Source organism: Scophthalmus maximus, chromosome 11, assembly GCF_022379125.1.
Source record: "Scophthalmus maximus strain ysfricsl-2021 chromosome 11, ASM2237912v1, whole genome shotgun sequence".
Taxonomy (NCBI): domain Eukaryota; kingdom Metazoa; phylum Chordata; class Actinopteri; order Pleuronectiformes; family Scophthalmidae; genus Scophthalmus; species Scophthalmus maximus.
The window spans coordinates 17597387-17617361 of record NC_061525.1 but is presented as its reverse complement, the minus strand read 5'-3'; the positions used below and the strand labels follow the sequence as shown (position 1 = coordinate 17617361).

The window sequence follows — 19975 nt, the reverse complement described above, 5'->3', positions numbered from 1 at the left end:
GATGAAATACTTAGAACATGCCATGAACAGAGGAGCATGCGTGTCAGACTCTGCGTAGTTACAGCGGGAAGAATAAAAGAAAGGGTCACGGTTGTAATGTCAGCGGTAGGTTAGGGACTTTTCTTAATCTATAATGTTGCAGTTTTTCGCGTAAGAGTCAGCGAAGCTTGTGAAGTACGATGTTTCAGAGCTGGGGAGAATTTTGGTTTTGGCAGAACAGAAACTCCCACATCATCTCTCAGATTCAGCTGTTTGGTGGTTTTCATGTGGTGAGAGCATGATGTTTAATAGCGTCACCACAGAGCCTGAGACTTCTTTACAAGGGCTGTCTTCGATATTATTTTTGCACCTTGAAGTACAAGTTTAGACGGCATAAGGCATAAGATAAAAAAATTTCTGATTGTAAATGAATGTGTTTCTCGTATGTAGACATAAACCTAGTCGGTAATAGAATTTTCTTTTTGGTTTTTAAAAGTACAACAATCAGAATGCATTGCCCATTCTCCATTTTCAGACTCAATCAAATAATTACCGGTCAACATTAACAGCAGTTTTGACAAAGCGAAATCTATTTTGTTGCAAAAGTTGATCCCACAGGATGTTTTCTCACTGAACGCTTCACAATTCAGAGGTCTGTATGCCCTGTCGGATGCACCGCTGTCGTTGTAAGCTCTAATCATTTGGCAAGTCTGATGACTATTTTGTGCAGATTTTCCTCCTGAGTGCAATCCAACGTGTTTGACTTGGAGATCTAAAACAGAGAGCAGAGGGCCTCAAACGGCCAACAGTAATTTGCTTGATATACTGATCTGAGGCAGGCAGTCCCTCATCAGCACCTTTTTCGAGATAAAGTCTGCGTCATTATCCTCATTTGTACAATGGAAGAATGCTCATATCGCTGTGACCGTGTCTAACTCAAAGCGTTCTTTTGTCGAGTTCATATGTGCAAGGCAAACTCCTGAAAATGTCAAGACCCAATTTCCCGGATGTTTTACGGTGTTCATGTCTGAAATCAGCTCCAGTCAAACAGAGGAGTTCCCTCCGTCCCAGCGACTTCTTCTCTCCTCTGCTTGTGACACAACGTGAACGTCTCCTCACTCGCGCGCTCTCGATGGGATTCATGCACTGAGCATTCAGACTCAGCGTGCAGGATGCTGACGGTTCTGATGATCCCAACAGTGAATCATTCCAGCAAAAGATCGCAGGGCTTCAAGCTGGTTCGAAAGAGTTTTTAACAGTCGCATAGCAACAGTGGATGACTCTTTTTTTTCTTGTAGTTTTTGAAATAAGCCAATAGACTGATAATAAACAACAACCAGAAACAGCGAACCAAGAAGAAAATACATCACACACTGCTGCAGGTGTCGAGAACCCAAAACCAACAGTGGTCAAACTGACACACACACACACACACACACACACACACACACACTCTTATCCTCCTTTGACTCCTTCAGTGATTCCGCCTTCTGTTCTTCACACCACTTCCTTATCCTCCTCTTGTCCTCCTCCTATTCTCTTTCTGCTTCTCTGCCGTTTCTTCTTCCCCGTTCTTCTTTTTCATCATCCTCTCTTTTGCCCTCCACACATCTTAATCCAAAAGCGTTTTAGCGGGGGGGGGGGGGCAAACTAATCCTCCGCACACTTTCTTAAAATAGAGGATGGAAGGACAACTGAAGTGGAGTTGAAAGCGGAGACTGCGCTCATCAGCGGAGAGGAGGTGTCTGATTGAGCCGGGCGTAAAACAAAAAAAAAAAAACGGAATTAAAAGAGAATCAGATGGAGAACAGACTCTCTCACTGTAAAACTACAAGACAGAATCACGTCACACGAGGAGTAGGACGTGAGGGAGCGGAGAAGACATGATGTTGAATCTGAGTGGTCTTGATGTGAAAAGGTATTTATAGAACATCAGGAGGCCAAAGGGTTCAGGCTTACACTTGGGGGGGAGGGGGTTATGGGTTCACAGTGAACCTTCAGTCAGTAAATAAGTAAAGGCGCTTATCAAAATGAAAACAAGTCGTGAGCTTGGAACCAGCATGCAATTCTACCTGCGGTTCGCAAACCCCTGCTGTGATGTCCATGGGCATAACACGGATAAACAAAGAGTTGAATTACGCTGCTTTTGAGAACGGAACAATTTGTAGAAGATGGGACTGGTTAAAATTGACCGTTGGACTACGGCCAACTCTCCAATCTCCAACAATAAACTCTTAAAGATGCCGCACAAGGTCAAATTCTACAAACTGATGTTCAAAGGTTTTAGAAAGAAGTCTGAAAAGTTCTGTGCATGATGGGGATGAAACAGAGTACTAACTTATAAAAATAAAAAAACAGTGAAGTCGATCCTGTCTTCTGGCTGCATGGCATTAAGTGAAGGTATCAACTGGGTTGATGATAAGCCACATTTTGTCTCAGTCAGGAAGAATGGAGGTAGAGAAGTCAACTCATATTTATTTTTACGAATTTGAATGGAATGTACTATAGTTGACTTTTATTTTTTTTCATTTTTAAGTTAAATATTTATAAATGTATCAATAGAATAAACCAAACTGACTGTCATTAAAAAGACAGACAGTGTCAGTGTTGTTCACTGTTGCCACTCAAGGGTTCAGGTTTTATATATGACCTTGTGTCAAATATTCAAAATACAGGACCTGGGCAATTTTTCAAGGGCCCTTGTCACATTTTCAGTCTACTTAAATCAGGGACACAGATTCAACTCATTTTCTGATCAAGATAAGATGTTTTCAGACATGAAAAATTGGGTCCGGAGAGTTTGCCTGTCACATATGAAGCAGGCAGCAGGAGATTGGCCGAGTCAGACGCCTTTGCAACAACAGGAAAACTACGGGAGTATTGTGTGCCGTAGGGTAGAGCATGCAGGAAGATGATGATCTTCTGCTGCAGAAGGCGACGTTTTGCATTCATCGTCATCGCTCGCCATGTCCAGACTACAGTGCATGTCTGAAAGCAGCTATAGACTAAACAATCAATCGAAAATAAACAGTTGCCAGACTGATCGCTATTGAACAATTTTTTAGTTAGCAAATGTAATTCCCATGATTTATCTCCGACAAGATATCTAGACCCATCTGCTCCAAACCGCCCAACATCATCAGAGAGAAGCAACTCAGCAAACTAGGATGTGACTCTTATGGGGCAGGTAGATATCAATGGATTGTTGTCAGATCAGGGAAATGGACGTGGGACCCGCTCTTGTCTGTCGCCATCACATTGACTGACAGCTTGTGGTCACATCCAGACCTCAACATCGAATAAATAAATAAAACTGCTCCTCTTCAAAATGCGACAAAGGATTCAACTCAATGAGCGTTTTCACACAAAACCCAATTGCTCGAGATGCAGACACACATGACCTGATGGACAGTGCACGGTGACTGTGAATGTGAAAAGCACTATTTACTAGCTGGCAGCCCGTTCTTGGAAGCAATTAGAGGTAATGGCCTTGTTAATCAGGGTAATCACAGCCCCCTCTCATCTTAGTTATTCAAGATTTATATTTATTTAACCTTTCCACCCATCTTCCCTTTCCACCTGCTCTCTCATCATAATGGAAACATATGATTACGGGACCTGGTCATTATAAACGTATAAAAAGGTAACTGGTGGACAGAGTCATTTGATTTGCAGTATAGATACGGAACCAAAGCAAAACTATTTTCACTATGTATAATTTACCTGTATATCTGAGGTAACTAACTCTAATCCCCTAATATCACATGTGGTCTTACTGTGTACATTTTTTAATTATTTGCTTAAAATACACAACATTATGTATCACATTATCCGGAACAATACAATACTGGCAATATCTGTCTGAAAAGTTCAGAATATCTCATGTTAACACATGTTCCCTGTTCTCATTCAATTTTCTCCCTAAAAATGATTTTCTTTCTTTTCTTCCACGTCACATCAAACCATGGCAAGAGAGAAGCAGCTCTGGCTTTTGCACTTTTCTTAATTATGTATAATTGTCTATTGTCAATTCTGAGGGTGGAGTACTGGGTGTCGTATTAGGTAGACGGGAGGATCTTGATGCATGGATGGTTTGGGGGCAGGACGGTGGGATTGGAGAAGTAAAGATGGGAGGAGAGATTAATAAAGGCTTGTGAGAGGTGGAGGATGGCAGGAGAGGTGATGATAGAGCTGCACTGTACTACAGTAGGAGGCGGCGGTGGTGGTGGTGGTGACAGATTGTGTTTCCGATCGGCTGCTGGGAGGATGCCTGCAGGTTTGGGCCAGAAGCAGCCAGTGGCCTTGCTTGAGCCAAAGAAGTGATTAACCTGCTGGGAAATGACACAACGGGTTGAATTTGAATATCAGGAGTATATATGTGTACATGGAAAAAGTCCTTCACATGACCTTGATTTAGACTGAGTGGAGACTATCTTTGTGAAAAGATGACACAATTGCCTGCGTGTGGTTTTTGTAATGAGTTAAAAATGACAGTGATGTAAGTCAAGACTATTTGGTCAGATAACTAAGCTGCAAAAGTCAATGAAAACCCGAGCAGCAAGTTCAATTGATTTCTTGAAAACTCGGTATAATCTCTCCCTCTCCATCTCCGTCTCTCTCCCTCCTTTTGTTTCCCCATCTTCGTCCTGGCCCCACTCTGCCTCCCCTTCTCCAATTCTGTATGTAAAGCCCCTCTTCCATTCCGTCTGTCCATCACTTTGGTCTCTCTCGGCAGCTGATTATCGTCTGACCACCTTTATCTTCCCCAGATGGCGGAGAAAACGTCTGGGTGACCATTTCATTTAGCAGCGAGAAAAACAAATACTGACAGAGAAGCACACACATATAATTAATACACACTAGTGGTAGACGTGTCGATTGGGTGACACACTGGCCCCAATTAGTCCATGAATATCGTCTGTCAGTTGTGTGATTGGAGGTTAATAAGAATGAGGTTCCGTCTTCATCATAACTACTGAAAAGAGTCTATTAAATGTTCCTTCCACATTTAATTATCTTTTTAAATCCTGCAATAATGTTGTAATAATAACCTCCCCCTCTTGTTCCTCACGCTTCTCTTTTATACTTAGAATTATTGCACACACGTGTTAACCAGGCAGGATGTAAACGGTTTCTTGAAAACCCCGCACAACTGAACAGTGACATTGTGTCCACTGTCATACCTCAAAAAAGTCTTGTTCAACCCCAACACAGTAACACAGAGTGCAGCGCGGAAAATCAACACCTCGGTCTCAGTGTCAAAAACAGTGCAAATGAGTAAAAAAAAAATATCATCTAATTTATTTTTTACCATTTAATCAGTCAGCATGAGGCAGCCTCGGAGGGTGCAGACCTTTCACCTGTTCATTATTCTGTCTGTAGGTCACATGCATCAGCAAGCAAGTTACAACCCACCGCGATTGGTTTGTGAGCTTCCGTTTTGAGGCGTCGACTTTAGCATTTTGGCCGTTTGGGTATTTTGAAACCAGAAGTAACCATATTTGAAGGAGTGGAGGGCGGGGCCTGACTGAGAGCTTGTCCACTGCAAGTCTACCTAAACCTGCGACCTGCACCCATAGGACGGTACCAGCTGTCAATCACACGGTATCGACGCACCCCGTGGTTTATGGTCTATGTATCTCGAAAATGAGTCCATAATTTACAAAATGAACATAATGCCGTGGAACTTGAAGAAAGAGATTGAGCCATTAACTCTTCGGGTTTGCTGTTGTTATACATCAAGTGAGAAGTAGAGTCGTTCTCTCATAGACTCCTGTAGAAACTGACTTCTTTTTGCAAGGCGCCTGCTGCTGGTGATTACGGAGAACACAGGTTCCAGACACTTCCACGTTGGCTCCCCTTCCCGGACCCGCCAGCAGCAATCGGCTGAATGGATACAAACCGCAGCTGAAAAACACTGCCAACACTGAGAGAAAGCCAAACTGACACGGACACTTTACACGAGGATTATGTGGACTACCTGGCGCTTTTGACGCCACAATTCAAACATTGCCTCTTACGGGCGAGAGACGCAGTGAAGGTCAAAGAAGACGTGCACGAGCGCTACGAGCGCTGAGGATTACTGAAAAGCCAAAGGGCTTCTCTTTAAAAGCTCAACTGTGGCGTCTGTGGGCATTGTTTGTCTAATTAAGAGGGTATTAAATGAGAGGGGATAAACATGAAATGTGGCTCTGATTGAAATAATTAATGTGAAGAGATGGATCATTCTGAACTAAGAACATGTCGGAGAACAGCCGCACAGACTCACTAGCATCTGGCTGTAAACTCCTGTTTCTGCTTTGACTTTGTCTAATATATATAGACCGACTATAAATAGTCTCCATAGCTCTCACTGTCTCTGTGTGAAATCCTCCAAATACTGTTGCTTACACTGTGCCTTTGATTGATGCTGATGTCCTTGGCTCTGATGTTAAATTGCTGTTCAATTGCTCTTGCCTAGAAGGCTCTCAGTGAACAAATAGCATCAAATGGTGTTTGGCAGTCGACTTGGAAACCCCAGATAAAAGACTTTCCAAATTGCACATGCGTAAAAAAGAAAAGAAAAAAAAACTTTACTTGGGCAAAATGCATCACATTCAAGCCACATTCATTTGGAGCAGTTTCACGAAACTCGCTTAGGACAGAGACAAGCGAAGACAAAAGCTTTCCCCCTCTGTTGGAAGAGGCAATTAGGTGAGATGAGAAAACCGAAGCCCAGTCAAAACAGAGGTTGGCAGAATACGAACTCGGTGAGGGAACTGAATGAAGTGTCAGATGGCTCCGAAAAAAAGGATGTGCGGTTGAAGTTAGGTCGAGGTCAACTAGATCTGGGTTTTTTCACAATAGAAACCAGACACAAGGTAATCCGTTCGTGTCTGAAAAATGTCATTGTCCCGTCTCAAAAGACAATGGCCGGAGATTGCACTGCGCTTGCGCTATTTCACTTTTCTACGTGCACACACACACACACACACGAACACAGACATGTAGTAGGTGAAATTTGATCGGATATTTGGCCATTGGTCGTCCACCAACCCGAAGGTCGCCGGTTTGATCCCAGCTTCCCCGAGTCCACAAATGAAGATATGTCCTTGTGCAAGACACTTGAACCTAAATTGCCTCTGGCGGGGTCGTCCGTCCACTGTATGAATGTGACCTTTAAAAAAATGCCCGGTAAATAGCAGCGGTGCATAAATGCGTGTGAATGGGTGAATGCGACTTTGAGCAAATACAGTCCATTTGTTCTCAGTGTAAGAAATGACCTCCAGCGGATCAATGTTACAGACTCAAAACCTTATTTCTAAAGTCCACTCAATTGCCTGCGGACTGAGAGGAAGAAAAAAAAAGAAAGACACAGAACTCCACCTTTAGACGCCGGTGGAAACGGTGATCCATAATTCATTGCGACCTATCATATCCGTGATCAATTAGGACCACAGTGAGCGGGGGCAGCTGTAATGACAGGTTGTCGCTGCCTGTAGAGCAGAACAACAAGCATACGACGCGCCACGAGTAAATTATGACTTGTCTGAAAGAGGCGTCAGAGGTAAAGATTTCCACAGTTTAAAAATTCATGAAGAAATGGAAAAGCTATGAATGGCGAGGGGAAGGGAATAAACAGAGATCAATGCTTGCTCCTTGTCGTGCTAAATTTAGCCCTGCCTTACACACTCCGCCCCCGCAAGCCCGCTTTATCAGTATCATTTATTAAAATCTGTGACAGTGTTGGACATTGCAGCGACAGAAAGGGAGAAAAAAAAGGAGGCCTTTTTGGCTGCTCAGAAGGCATGAAATCACCTGGTGAGAGTGGGGATAACACAGGCGAATAAACTCTGAGTGGGAATATTAATCTTAGCGAAACATCTGTCCTTAGAAACAGAGAACATAAAAGCTGCTGCTGACTCATTCTCCCTCTCCGCTCCCCCTCCTCTGTGCTTCATCACGCATCCACCCTTCTTTCCTCAGCTCCATTTGTTTTTGCCCCCCCCCCCCCCCTCTTGTTCCAATCTCATATGGCCCGGTAATATGTTTTTTCATGTTTCAGTAAACACTTGCTGTGAATACAATATCCCTCATCCCTGCCACGGAAGTAGGGCGAGGGTGAAATCTTGGAGACCTTTTTTTAAATTATTATTATTAGTAGTATGATAACACTCTTACTGCTTGGGTGTGTGTAGTCTCATCACTTGGAAATGAAAGGAGTCAAGACTCAAACATAGTGAATATCAATGGTTCCACTCAACTATTTTTTTTGTTGCACACAAATGAAGTGTCAGACTCTCTGTCTAAAGATGGCCGCCTTATGTAGAGGACGAAATATTTGGGATGAAAAAGCCACACCAGACAGGCAATTGTCACTATTTTTAGGCACGCACGTGCACGTGCACACACACACACACACACACACACACACACATGCATGGACACTAATCTAATCTACGGAACCTACTGCACGCTTAATCGCTGTTTTTTTCTGCAACATATTTCATACAACATATTTGGTCTGACCTTCACGAGAAAGCACCGGACTAATTTCATACATACATAGATGTCAGATAGATTATGTAGCCACGAGGATCCATGTTGGATGCGAGTGAAACCCTGAATAATTCATGTGGACCAAAGCGTGATGGGGCCCCTGCAACACATCAGGGATTATGGATAATGCCCTGCTGTGTTCAAGGGTCTGGAATTTACAGCTTGGGACTCGACATGATCATGTGTTCAGTGACTTTCGATGCATCGCAAAAAGTCATTTAGACAAATTATTTTCTCCAGCTTGTTATCTCTAATTGCATTTATATACTTGCAGAAGCAACTGCATTTGGAAAATAATTCAATCCTCCTTATCAACATTTTTTTTTTTTTATAGAACATCTGTGACGTTGCAAAATGTTCATAATGAAAGCATCAGCAAAACACTATCTCATTTTATATTCACATGGTCGACCAAAAAAAAAAAAATGCAATGTGATGGGGGGACATTTCATCTTTGTGTCTGGAAGGTCTATAAACAATAAATCCATCTTATATACTGCTATTTTATATAGTTTTAGAATAGAGAGTCTTATCCAAAGCCAGAATGGATCACTGATGTATAATCACTATATGAACTGTAAAACAAATTCGATGTGGTCATTTCTCACGATATGGCAGTGGGAAAATCCTCTCAGTGAAACAGTCGGAGTTTGCTGGAGAAACACTTCAGTCTCCCGCGTGACTGACGCTCTATCTATTAGGCAGCGTGTGTTCAGTGAACTCAGTCGATGGCTCAGCCCAGTGGAAAGACTGCAAACACGGCGAGTGAAAAATACACTCACGGCACACGCTGTTGTTTAGATAGGATGGCCCTCCTCCACCTCTCCTCTGCTCTCCCCGCGTCCCTTCTCTCCTCGCCCGAGGCTGCTGTGCGCTCCTAATCAGCAATCATTTGAAAGGTCATGAATGAGATGCTTGTGGAAGAGGCTGCGGGCTGTGAGCCAACGGTTTGTCTCCGTCAACTGGTGCACCGAGCTGGCACTTCCTGAGCCGCAGTTTAAATAGATTGGCTCGAGACTCCCTTCGCCGTACCGGTCCATTTGCTTTCCTCCGTGTGACTCTGTCATGACCCGCTTTTGAAATGTGTAAAATATAAGAGGGGCAAAAACATCTGTCTAATTCTCTCATCATAACATCAGTTTCTTCACCTCTTGGTTATAATCCAAGGAGTGTAACAAGGTCTTTTCCCTCAAGACATCTTGACAGGTTAGAGAAGAAAAGGCACAGGCGTAAATAATGAAATTAATAATGGCTGGATCCCATTTAGCTGAGTCCCAGTGGCCGGCTCACTGTCACACTGTCATGTCTGTCTGGGACACATGATTAGAACACAGCCACTGTTCAAACATTATTATTATTAACATGTGAGATTTATTTTACTATGACAAGTGAAAATGTCATTTCATGTCACCCATCTTGGCAGATTTGCATAATCAGCATATGCGTATGATAATGTTGCCCTCTTCACGATGTAAGATCGATAATGCCAAAATTCACCTACTGTATGATCATTTCATCATGTAGTGAGAGAATTAGGGACTTACAATAATCAGTATAGTAAAGTATGGATACGTCGATGTTAACGCATATCTTGTTGTAATGATGAACGTGAATATGGACCGTGCATCGTTTTTTTTACGGATCTTCTCTCACATGACGTTTCTCCGGCCAATCATTGGCCGGCGGAGGATGGAAGAGACAGATAGCGTTTCAGAGGTAGAGCTTGAACTTTCTCACTAGGGTACAGTAGCCTCACTTCATTTACAGCAGCGTGTTTTTTTCATGTGGCTACATTTGTAGGCGGTGTCAAATACGGGCTTCATGAATGTATTCACGCATATTAGTTCTCTTGGATATCACTTGCGTATTATAATTTTCATCAAAGTATGATCATTTTATGCCTCTATAAAACTTAAATGTTTCCCATCTGGCAATGCTGCTGCCGCCACCCTGTAGGCTTCTATGTATTTATGCCTCACAGTCTTGACAGTGGTATCAATCTTCTTGTCTAACTCTTCAGCTCCAACGATGCCTCTTCGTTTATTGGATCAATCTGAAGCCTTCAAACAATACGCAGACTTTTGCTGACACCCATTTTTTCAGAGTGCTCTACACTTGTACTATCAAAAAGCCTTCATTTAAGCGAAGAGCGGTCTCAGAGAGAGATGCCGGGGACAGATGGCTTAAATGCAGATTTAATCACGCGTTCCACTGTCTACAAACCACAACTGTGTCTCCGTCAGTAAAGATACAGTGTCCATCTGCTCCCGACAACCACACAGCATCTGCTGGAGCATTCTGGTCCGTGTGTGGTTGCACACATGTGGGGTCATACCCATGCACTTGAATTGGAAACTTGTCTCTCTTGGTTTTTGAACCCAACCGTACAGTTAATACTTTACAGTATGTGTTTTAGGTATGCCAGAAATTATGAATACACAGGCACACTGCTGATCCCTCTGCAGGTGTCTCGGGTGTTTTCAGTGAAACATCGAGAAAAGGGGGGCACCCACTTCATAACCCCAAAAGTTACTACAACTCTCTTGACCAACCCGCAGAGTCTAGGCAGTCTCTCTTTCTCAGGTGGCACGATAAGGGAGAATAACATCTAATACTACCGGGTTGTGAGCCTGCATGTGTTGGCAAACTGGACTATGTTGCATTGCATTGCTACAAAACATGAGCCGGGATAAACTTGTTTGGTTTTTTTCCAGCAAACCAATGAGGCCTGAAAAGGGCCTAAGGTTAAAGCCTCACACAGTGGCCAGCATCGCATTTCTTTATAAAACTTTCTTTTTCTTTTGAAAAATGAAAAAAATATTGAGTCATTCCTATGCCAAGTTCAAAAAGAACAAATACTCCGAAGGTTATTCCAAAGCAAACAGGACGGTCTCATTCCGAAAATAAAACCTCAGATCTCGACAAAATATATCAATCCTCAATCATTTCACCTTCACATTCTCCACCATCGCTTCACTCAAACAAACTGTGTTCTCGGTTGGGGGGGGGGGGGCTGTGGAACAGGGAGGGTTGCTACACTGCAGGACGACCCGACAGGACCCCTGGTACTACAAAGAGTAATACAATCTGGACATTACTTCCTTTACCCTCCCTGTGAAAAGGTCGCCGACTCCTGCTCTGTGCCCTGCGAGGCACTGGGTCACTTCTACGGGAGAACAAATCACACTCTGTATCGGATCTGCATTTGATCCGCTGCTCCGGTCTCCAAACAGTTTCCTTGACCCTGGTGGCAAACTGAGAGGTGTGACGTTGGCACAACACTCATTACTGGGCCTCTCTCACTTCCCACCATCGGTTTGAAAAGTCGAGGCCACTCTTTTTGTCCCACTCCTGAAAATCCGTTACACAACATTTCGCAGTAGATGGGAGACATGAGAGCAGGAAGACAGTGTGCGAAACTAAGAACCAAATGGAAAATTGCTCACTGCATCCATCTTTCACTTATCCATTGTTTGGCATTCGGATCCAGCCCAACAACGGAATATGTGAAGAATGTAACCCTTTCACGTATGTGAAGGAGAGTGAGACATGATTGGAGATGGGTAAAGGACATGGAAGGAGAGGAACAAGGACGCCGGATGAAGCCAGCTCCAATCAATCGAGGGCAGTGTGGTTTGGTATAGGCGCCGGGTCTTCAGCATTGTTCTGCTCGATGCCGAGCTTATTCATCCGCAGAGGGGAAGAGAGGAAAAAAAAGACGGAGAGAAAATCATTGCTGATTTACACCTGCTGTTACCGGCCTCATCTTCCCTCTGATTAGTCTACTTCAGACGTAGCCCCCCCCCCCCCCCCCCGAGCACCGATTACATGCTCACGACACCTGCACACCAAGCAACAACCACCACACTGCACACGCACGAGGAACTCTCCATCTGAGGCATATCGGTTTTTTTTTTAATGTTTTTCGATAAGGGCAAAGCAGGCACACATGCTCTTTGGCCGATTTTTGACGGATCCACGAACACCAACCAGGGGTCGTCGCGCAAGACGGGATTGCTGCTGAGTGCAACTGTCTTTCTGTTCACCTTGAAGCTACGCTGCGTAGATTGCTGGGGAAGGAAAAAAAACCAGATTGTGTGCCAAATGCTCGACTCAGGGTTTCGAACTGCATATGCTAAAATAGTGCTGACTCTAGTCTAGCAGGTGGTGGCACACCAGACAGATGCTCATGTTTTACTTGGAGAATATCAGCTTGAGTTGTCTATATAGACGGTTTTTGGGCCACGTTGGACTCGGCGAAGAGCAACGTGTTACTCAGCTAATGCAACTTATAATGCAAAAAAAAAAAAATCACCTTTTCAGTGTTTGTGCAAATAGCTGTGGGTAACTGTCGAGCCTGCCGGCCCGCAAACTGTGAAAAAAACCCGCCCATGGCATTTTTTTATTGAGCTGGCCAAACCCTGTAGCCTGGCTCTGAACCACAGGTTCAGATTTGTCTCCCCATGTGATGTCACAGTTTGGCTCTTTTGGGGGCAATCTGACAATCTCCAAGAAAATGTCCTAGAAAATTCTGGATATGTTTTGGGCCAGTCACCTTAAAAAAATGTATACAGTGTATTCTAAGTATCAGCATTCATGATTTTTCGTAATACTGTGTTTTGTGCTTTTGCTAGTACGCTATGCTTAACACACACACACACACACACACACACACACACACACACACACACACACACACACACACACACACACACACACACACACACACACACACACACACACACACACACACACACACACACACACACACACAATGACCAGCGACAAATGAACCACATTTAAGCACCTGTTCACTCGTACACATCCAAGTCGTTCTTCTTCCCAAAGTACATTTTGACCTACAATTATTTCCCGCCCCACTTCAGGTCTGTCCCAGGTGATTTCCAACTCAGAGCATCTTAAGCAGGTGTTTCTGAGATGCCCTTCACCGTGCATCAGCGTTGTCCTCCAGAGCGCTCCCCTGACGTGTGATCTCAACATCTGCATGACGCCGCCGCTGCTGCTCATGCATCGTGTCTGCTCACATATTTTCAAGGTTGTTACAGGTGCAAGTGTTGTTTTTCCCTCAACATTATCCCTATTCTTAACATGGACTCATCACGAGGAATACATCTTGTGTAATAGTTGAGGGGATTTCATGTCTATTATACCCATGGATTTGTTGAATAGTACAGGGACCTGCCAAACATGGCTATATCCCAAGAAAGGGAAAACAAATTAACAACAGAGCCACAGCCCACAACACATTGTTTCAACCTCAGGTGCCCCCCCCCCCCCCTTCCCCTTTAATATTACATAAAACACATCTATCCCGTTCATTTTTCAGTGTTACTCTGGGGTTGTGGCGCCTGTTATGCAGTCTGTGCTGACGGGACTGCCGGTGGTGCTGTTGCTGATGATGAGGTGTCTCCAAGAGGCCCGTGCTCTCTCAGCAGCATGACATCCATTAGTGCTTTACGGCCGGCTCACTGGCTGAGCAGTCCCCGTGCATGCACCAGGGCTTGGCTTTTCATTTCTCTCTCTCTCTCTCTCTCTCTCTCTCTCTCTCACACACATACACAAAATAATCAGAAACTTACCCAAAACCAAAGTTTGGCATTTTTTGCGGAACATTCGAATTTGGCTTGCCAGGAGTTTGCAGCCTTCTCGTTTTCGTTCGTTTCTTAATGTTACACTGGATACATTAGATTAACATTAGAAACATAGTGAACAGATGAGGAGGGAAGCTAATTCTCATTTGATTGTTACAGTAGAGTAGATCAGTATAATTTGATACGTTTTCTCTCCCTGACTAAATGGACACAACGATGTTTTGGGGGTAAGTAAGTTCTCACTGGTACTTATCTGTTAACTTCAGATTTGTCCCTTGTAATGGCTAAGGGCTCCGTGTTTTGACGAAACGAAAGCCTGGCTGCAGGCCCGTGTATAAAAATTTTTTTGCAGTTGCCATGAATGCGCTATTGATTTCTGTCACTCGAGATAATGAACTCCCAGTGGATCGCCGTCAACTGTGGAGTTTTGGAAAAAAGTGTTATTCATATGTATATTCTGTGTTAATGTCTTTACTGGTTTACAGTCAGTGAACCTATAATTATGACATCATTATATTCAGTGTGAATATAAAAAATGATAAACTGCTAAATAAATCATCATCATCCACCACCTCTGTCGACGTCTAGGCGCTTGAGGGTGAGTCGGAGGCTGAGGCGGGAGGCAGGGGCAGCGAGTGATGAAAGTGATAAATTATGGTGCTCCTCTCAGAGCGTTACGGAAATCAGTGTGGATACTGAATAGGAAACATTCCAGCCAAGGTCCACCACATGACCAATACAGAAAAGAAAGCATCGTTTATTTGAAAATGTGATGACTCAATGTCGTACCATGCCTTGGTGAGTGGTTTTAGGCAATGGTAATTTTTAGTTTTTCCTAGCCCCATGATTCCTTGACTTCTGGTTATTCCTCTCACTGGGTCTGAGCTGACTCAAGTATCATGAGGATGGGAAAGAGGTGATGGATTTTCAAAACCCTTTCTTGCCGAAAACATGGCACATTTCAGCTGTAGTGATAATACAGTGTTTTAGAAAAAGTTCCTGATAGTATTTGATGAATATACATAATGGAAGGGGAAAACAAGTGTTGGGTCTTACAGCTCAGTGAAGGTCCGCAGCAGAGTGAACAGAGATGACAGCATCTTCAGTCCGATTCTCCGTCTGTCCTCCTAGTTTCATCAGTCCAGGTTGTTTTCTTTAACCTGAAACACAGAAAAGAGTGGATAAAACACACACACACACACACACACACACACACACACACACACACACACACACACACACACACACACACACACACACACACACACACACACACACACACACACACACACACACACACACACACACACACACACACACACACACACACACACACACACAGTCAAACTTTTATACATTGGACATATATCGTGCTTTTCATGAAACTTGTAGTGCAGTGCATAAGTCTGGCCTGGAGCCAATGTTGTAAAAAAAAGGCTTTGGCAAAGTCTGTATTTAAAGAAAATGGGCTCTTGGAGGTTATAGTAACAGCTAAAAAACAGCAATCCCACCAAAACTTTTAATGCATTCAATACACTGAGGCTATAGAATAATACCTTACACTGACTGTAGAAATGGTCAAAAATTATATCCTACACTGCAGGGATCGTGAATGCAGACATTCAATCACTCATGTGGTTTACTACACGAGCTACTACTTAAATAACAATACGGTGTTTTGCTGTTTATGTAAAAGATACACAGGTAAACTTCTGCTTTTCAGTTTGTCAGTGTGATCGTCGATGTTGGAAAGGTGCACACAGCTCGGTTATCACAGTACTATGATGAGGTCATGGAGAATTGCAATGAGGTTGGCGCACACATTAATGAAGTTATTGGGACATTTTAATGAGGTCAGAGGACACAGCGATGAAGTCATTAGACCCGTGTTGATGCTTAAGTTAATTTCATATACGCAAGCACCTTAATTGCTTCCTGCAACACAATGAGGACACATCCTCTTGACGATTGCTGAGGGTGGATACAAACTTGATTTATTATCATTAATGCATTTCATTCAAGAGCAAGCTGTACTAGCACAGCGCACGCCGAGATTTCGAACTCAGTCAGAAAAAATTCAGTCAATTTAGACTGAATTCAGAGGTTTATAGTTTATATGCCACAGTTATTGTGTATTATGTCGGAGGCAACACAATGCGATTCGTGGTCAGGTTTGAATCTAGATTTTCCAGTGTAACGAACGTGGTTCACTTATTAAAGTGATCACCTTGGTAACCACCTCTCACCTGCTATGGAGCAGATAAAGTTCGAGAGAGAACAGCTCTAAAAATAAGGAAATTGAATAAAATTTCTAAATTTGATTATTAATCATGCAAAACATGCAACTGCACCGAGCGGGACTCCAGAGGCCCTGAAGGCTCTTGGCTAACTGTGTTCCCATTTGACTGTGCTTTATTGATTAAAAATTGTTTTTGTAAATTGTAAATTTGCACATGTATTATGCTTAGATTTTAGCTTACGTGTTGCATATTTGTGAAAGAATGTGTGTTTCCGTTAACATACATAATAATTCAAATTTATTTGACATAGAGCGGAAAACTTGAATCACACTTTGGACAGACAGCAAACATGCATGTTATATACTTTCTGTAATATCACCGTCAACTATAATCAGAACAAATTTCCTTTGAAAAAGATATTCTTTATTCACAATTTCACAATGCAGCATAATGGCTCCATGCATTTATACACTCTCCGCATCAAATCACTGCCGCTGCAGCTCGCCAGGCATCAGACCAGACAATCAGCTCAGAGACAGGCGGACGGGCCCTGATTGGCCCCTTCCGCCGCTCTCTTGGAGCAGATCTGCAGCACGGACAAAAGACAGATTTGATTGCTGTATCCATGCAAAGCCACAAAGAAAACAGGAATTGACCTGTGTAGTTTATCGATCCCTTGCAAGAAGGTTTTCATTTCTGAAGTGTCATTTTGCTCAAGAACCCTTCACAACAATCAGCTCCCTAGTGAACGTGACACCACTGTGTGATCTTCATCGAAATGCCTACATCCGTGGAAAAATCTCGAATTCAAGGACCCACCGGCGGCGTGTGCATTGTGGTACCTTGGTACACATGGGAAAGAAAAAAAAAACACACGAGGGCCGACCGATCCGTATCCAAATGGGTCAAAGCTGTGGCACAGACTGAAAGAGGGATAAGGGATGTATGAGATCCCAAGGCAGAGGGTTTTAGGTAATTCGAAATGCTTCTTGTGAGGGTGGAGATAAACATCAGGAGGAGCAGTCTCGCTTTGATGGCTCCTCTTTGATCTTAACCAGTATCCACAAGCACTTAAAAGGTTCGTGGAGAAAGATAGAAAAAGAAAAAAATTCATTACCCCGTGCGCTCTCTCTTTCCTCCACATCAGTCAGTCCGGATCCACGCCGAAGGTCATGGAGCGTCAACATAGACTGATTAAACGAGCGGGCCAACAAATGCAGCTCGACGGGAAGTGCGTCTAGTCATGGCGGCCAAACCGACTGACCACATTGCACAGAGTAACAAGGTGTGCACGTGTCATGTGTGGTTTTGAGTCCGTCCATCCCTCTGCAGGGATCATTACCGGCAGAAAGGCCGAAATGGTAAAATACAAACAGCGGAAAAAAAGGAATCATCTTCACACCGGCCACTGAAATATGACCGACAGCTTCAGTGTGGCATCGTCGGATCGGCAGCAGGTCTGTCATAATGTGACCGTTGCCTGTTATCTTTGTTAGAATCTGTTTTTCCACACACATTCAGAGTCTATAGGCAACACAGGCCTTCACCGAGAGAAAGAAATTAGTGGAACCCTTTCGAGCCAATTGGGGTGTTAGACGACATGCTCTTGGAGCTTTATAGGCCAACGGTATGTTTTTGCATTTACTCGGCGAATCTTACCGGCCACCTCTTTCTGTTGCGCATCGTCTGCTTTTATCGCAGCATTGTGTTGAAAGGCAAAGCGAAAAATAGAGACCTTTTTCGGCTTGAACTTGTCGTATGGTGTTGAATCTGATTGCACAGTGTACTGGCCGATAGGAAAATGACACCATCCGCACTCGTACTGCTCTCCAATAAGCCTCGCTTTCACCGTGTTGTTCTCTTGGACCCCAGGAGGCAGTTTGAATGGAAAGACTATCTCACTATCTAACACCAAAAAACGACGTCACCCAAAAACAAGTTAGAGAATAAGGGTATCTACTGTACCCCCAGTGATGGAAATGGCAGACGGTCGAATAAAACACTGCCGCTAATCAAACGCTATGGAGCCAGAAAACGAAGTAGGAGCTCCAGTTTACATAATAGTTTCTTATCCTCCGTGTATCTCCGAAGAGGTGTTGACAACTTCCACAATATTGATGCATGTTCTTGTTCACGTCCTGAGTTTTCACACCTCACAGCTGCTTAGCGTGTGCGAGGTGTGATATTGCGGCGGCGTGAAAGGGGACATCTGCATCACGCTGAGAGGCGAGGAAATCTGCAAATCACACTCGGCATTTGCTTTTACGTGGGGCCATTTAACTGGGACGCCATAAGGGCGCGGGGGACAAGTCCGTGCGAGGTTTACAGGAAATGTTAATTTACGAATTCATCACGGTTGGATATGTGTTGCAGTTGGCAACTTAATCGTACAGGTCAGAATTATGTTTAAGGTGTGAATACAACAGACGTTAGCTGAGAGCGATCAGGTCTGAAGGGTAAGAATGTCAGGACAGAAGAATCGTGGGAAGCTGGGACTTGTCAGGTGCAGGGGAATCGGGACGGCAGCTCAGCGCTACTGAATCAGCCACACAGGCTTTCTGGCAGTTGTTGTGCCGGCTGGAATCCAGCGCGGCACCAGGTCTCTCTACGGTAACTTCCGGGAAAAAAAGCTCCTCTGCTCCAACCGATGGAAGCAAGTAAAACGAGAAGAGAAAAAGTGGCAAGAGGAGAAAATGAGACAGGATAATAACTCATGCACGTTTGTTATATTACGTTCCACCAACTCCTTTTTGGCGTTGTTGGGTGAGTTGCTCCTCAACATAACTGCTCTGTTTTTTTTTTATCCCCTGAAATGCCTCCGATAATTACTGAGCTTTGTAAATGAGCTTTTTGGTTTGTTCGCAGCAGATGGAACAGTCGACGAGATGTACTGCAACTGAAGGGTTGTGTCAGACAGGTTGCGAGCGCACGCTACACGACGCGGTTGTTATACAATGATCGTATTATTCACACGGCTGTTATTTATTGTTTTTATTCTGTTTATTTTACATTCTTCCTGTTTTAACTGTACATCCTCCTTGATGGCGATTAAGTCATTTTCACTTGACTTTTTATTGTTTTTACTACTGTGTCTGCTATTTGTTTTATTTGACTTATTTAATATCAGTGTGATTATCATATTATATTGCATATTCTTCTTGTCTGTATGAATGTGATGCGGTAGAAGAGGTTAGTGCTCTTCTTCCCCTTCTAAACAAATATGAATTCGACAAAGAATTGTGAATGTCTGTAATTCACTGCTCTGGTGCCAACCTTAACGCTGTTTTTAACTACTTGCTCAGCAGGATTATCTGTGGAGCACATGCTAAAATCAGCTCTGCGTGTCGTCGGGTTGTCGGTAAGTGACAAGGCGGCTGCAGGATGGAGGGATGCAGCACGGAGGGGAGGTGGAGTGGTGACAGGCAAATGAGTCATCAAGAGACATAACCTGCACAGGGAACCTTGGAGCCCGTCAGTTCGAAAGAAAAACAGCAGTGTGTGTCCGTGTGTGTGTGTGTGTGTGTCGGTGTGTGTGTGTGTGTCGGTGTGTGTGTGTGTGTCGGTGTGTGTGCGTCGCCACAGCTCGGTGTGCAACAGTGAGTGACA

The 19975-nt window shown here is 43.7% G+C and overlaps 1 protein-coding gene across 3 annotated transcripts in view; it reads right to left on the bottom strand.

Annotated features, from left to right (window-relative positions):
* The window catches only part of LOC118299414 (SPHK1 interactor, AKAP domain containing), a 45231-nt gene extending 29942 nt beyond the window's left edge, over positions 1-15289 (bottom strand). For all 3 annotated transcript variants that reach the window (XM_047335742.1, XM_047335744.1, XM_047335743.1), the window contains exon 1: positions 15186-15289. In XM_047335742.1, coding sequence (XP_047191698.1) covers positions 15186-15229 — 44 coding nt within the window. In that variant the 5' untranslated portion in view covers positions 15230-15289. The remainder of the gene's footprint in view (positions 1-15185) is intronic.
* Positions 15290-19975: the final 4686 nt, after the last annotated feature.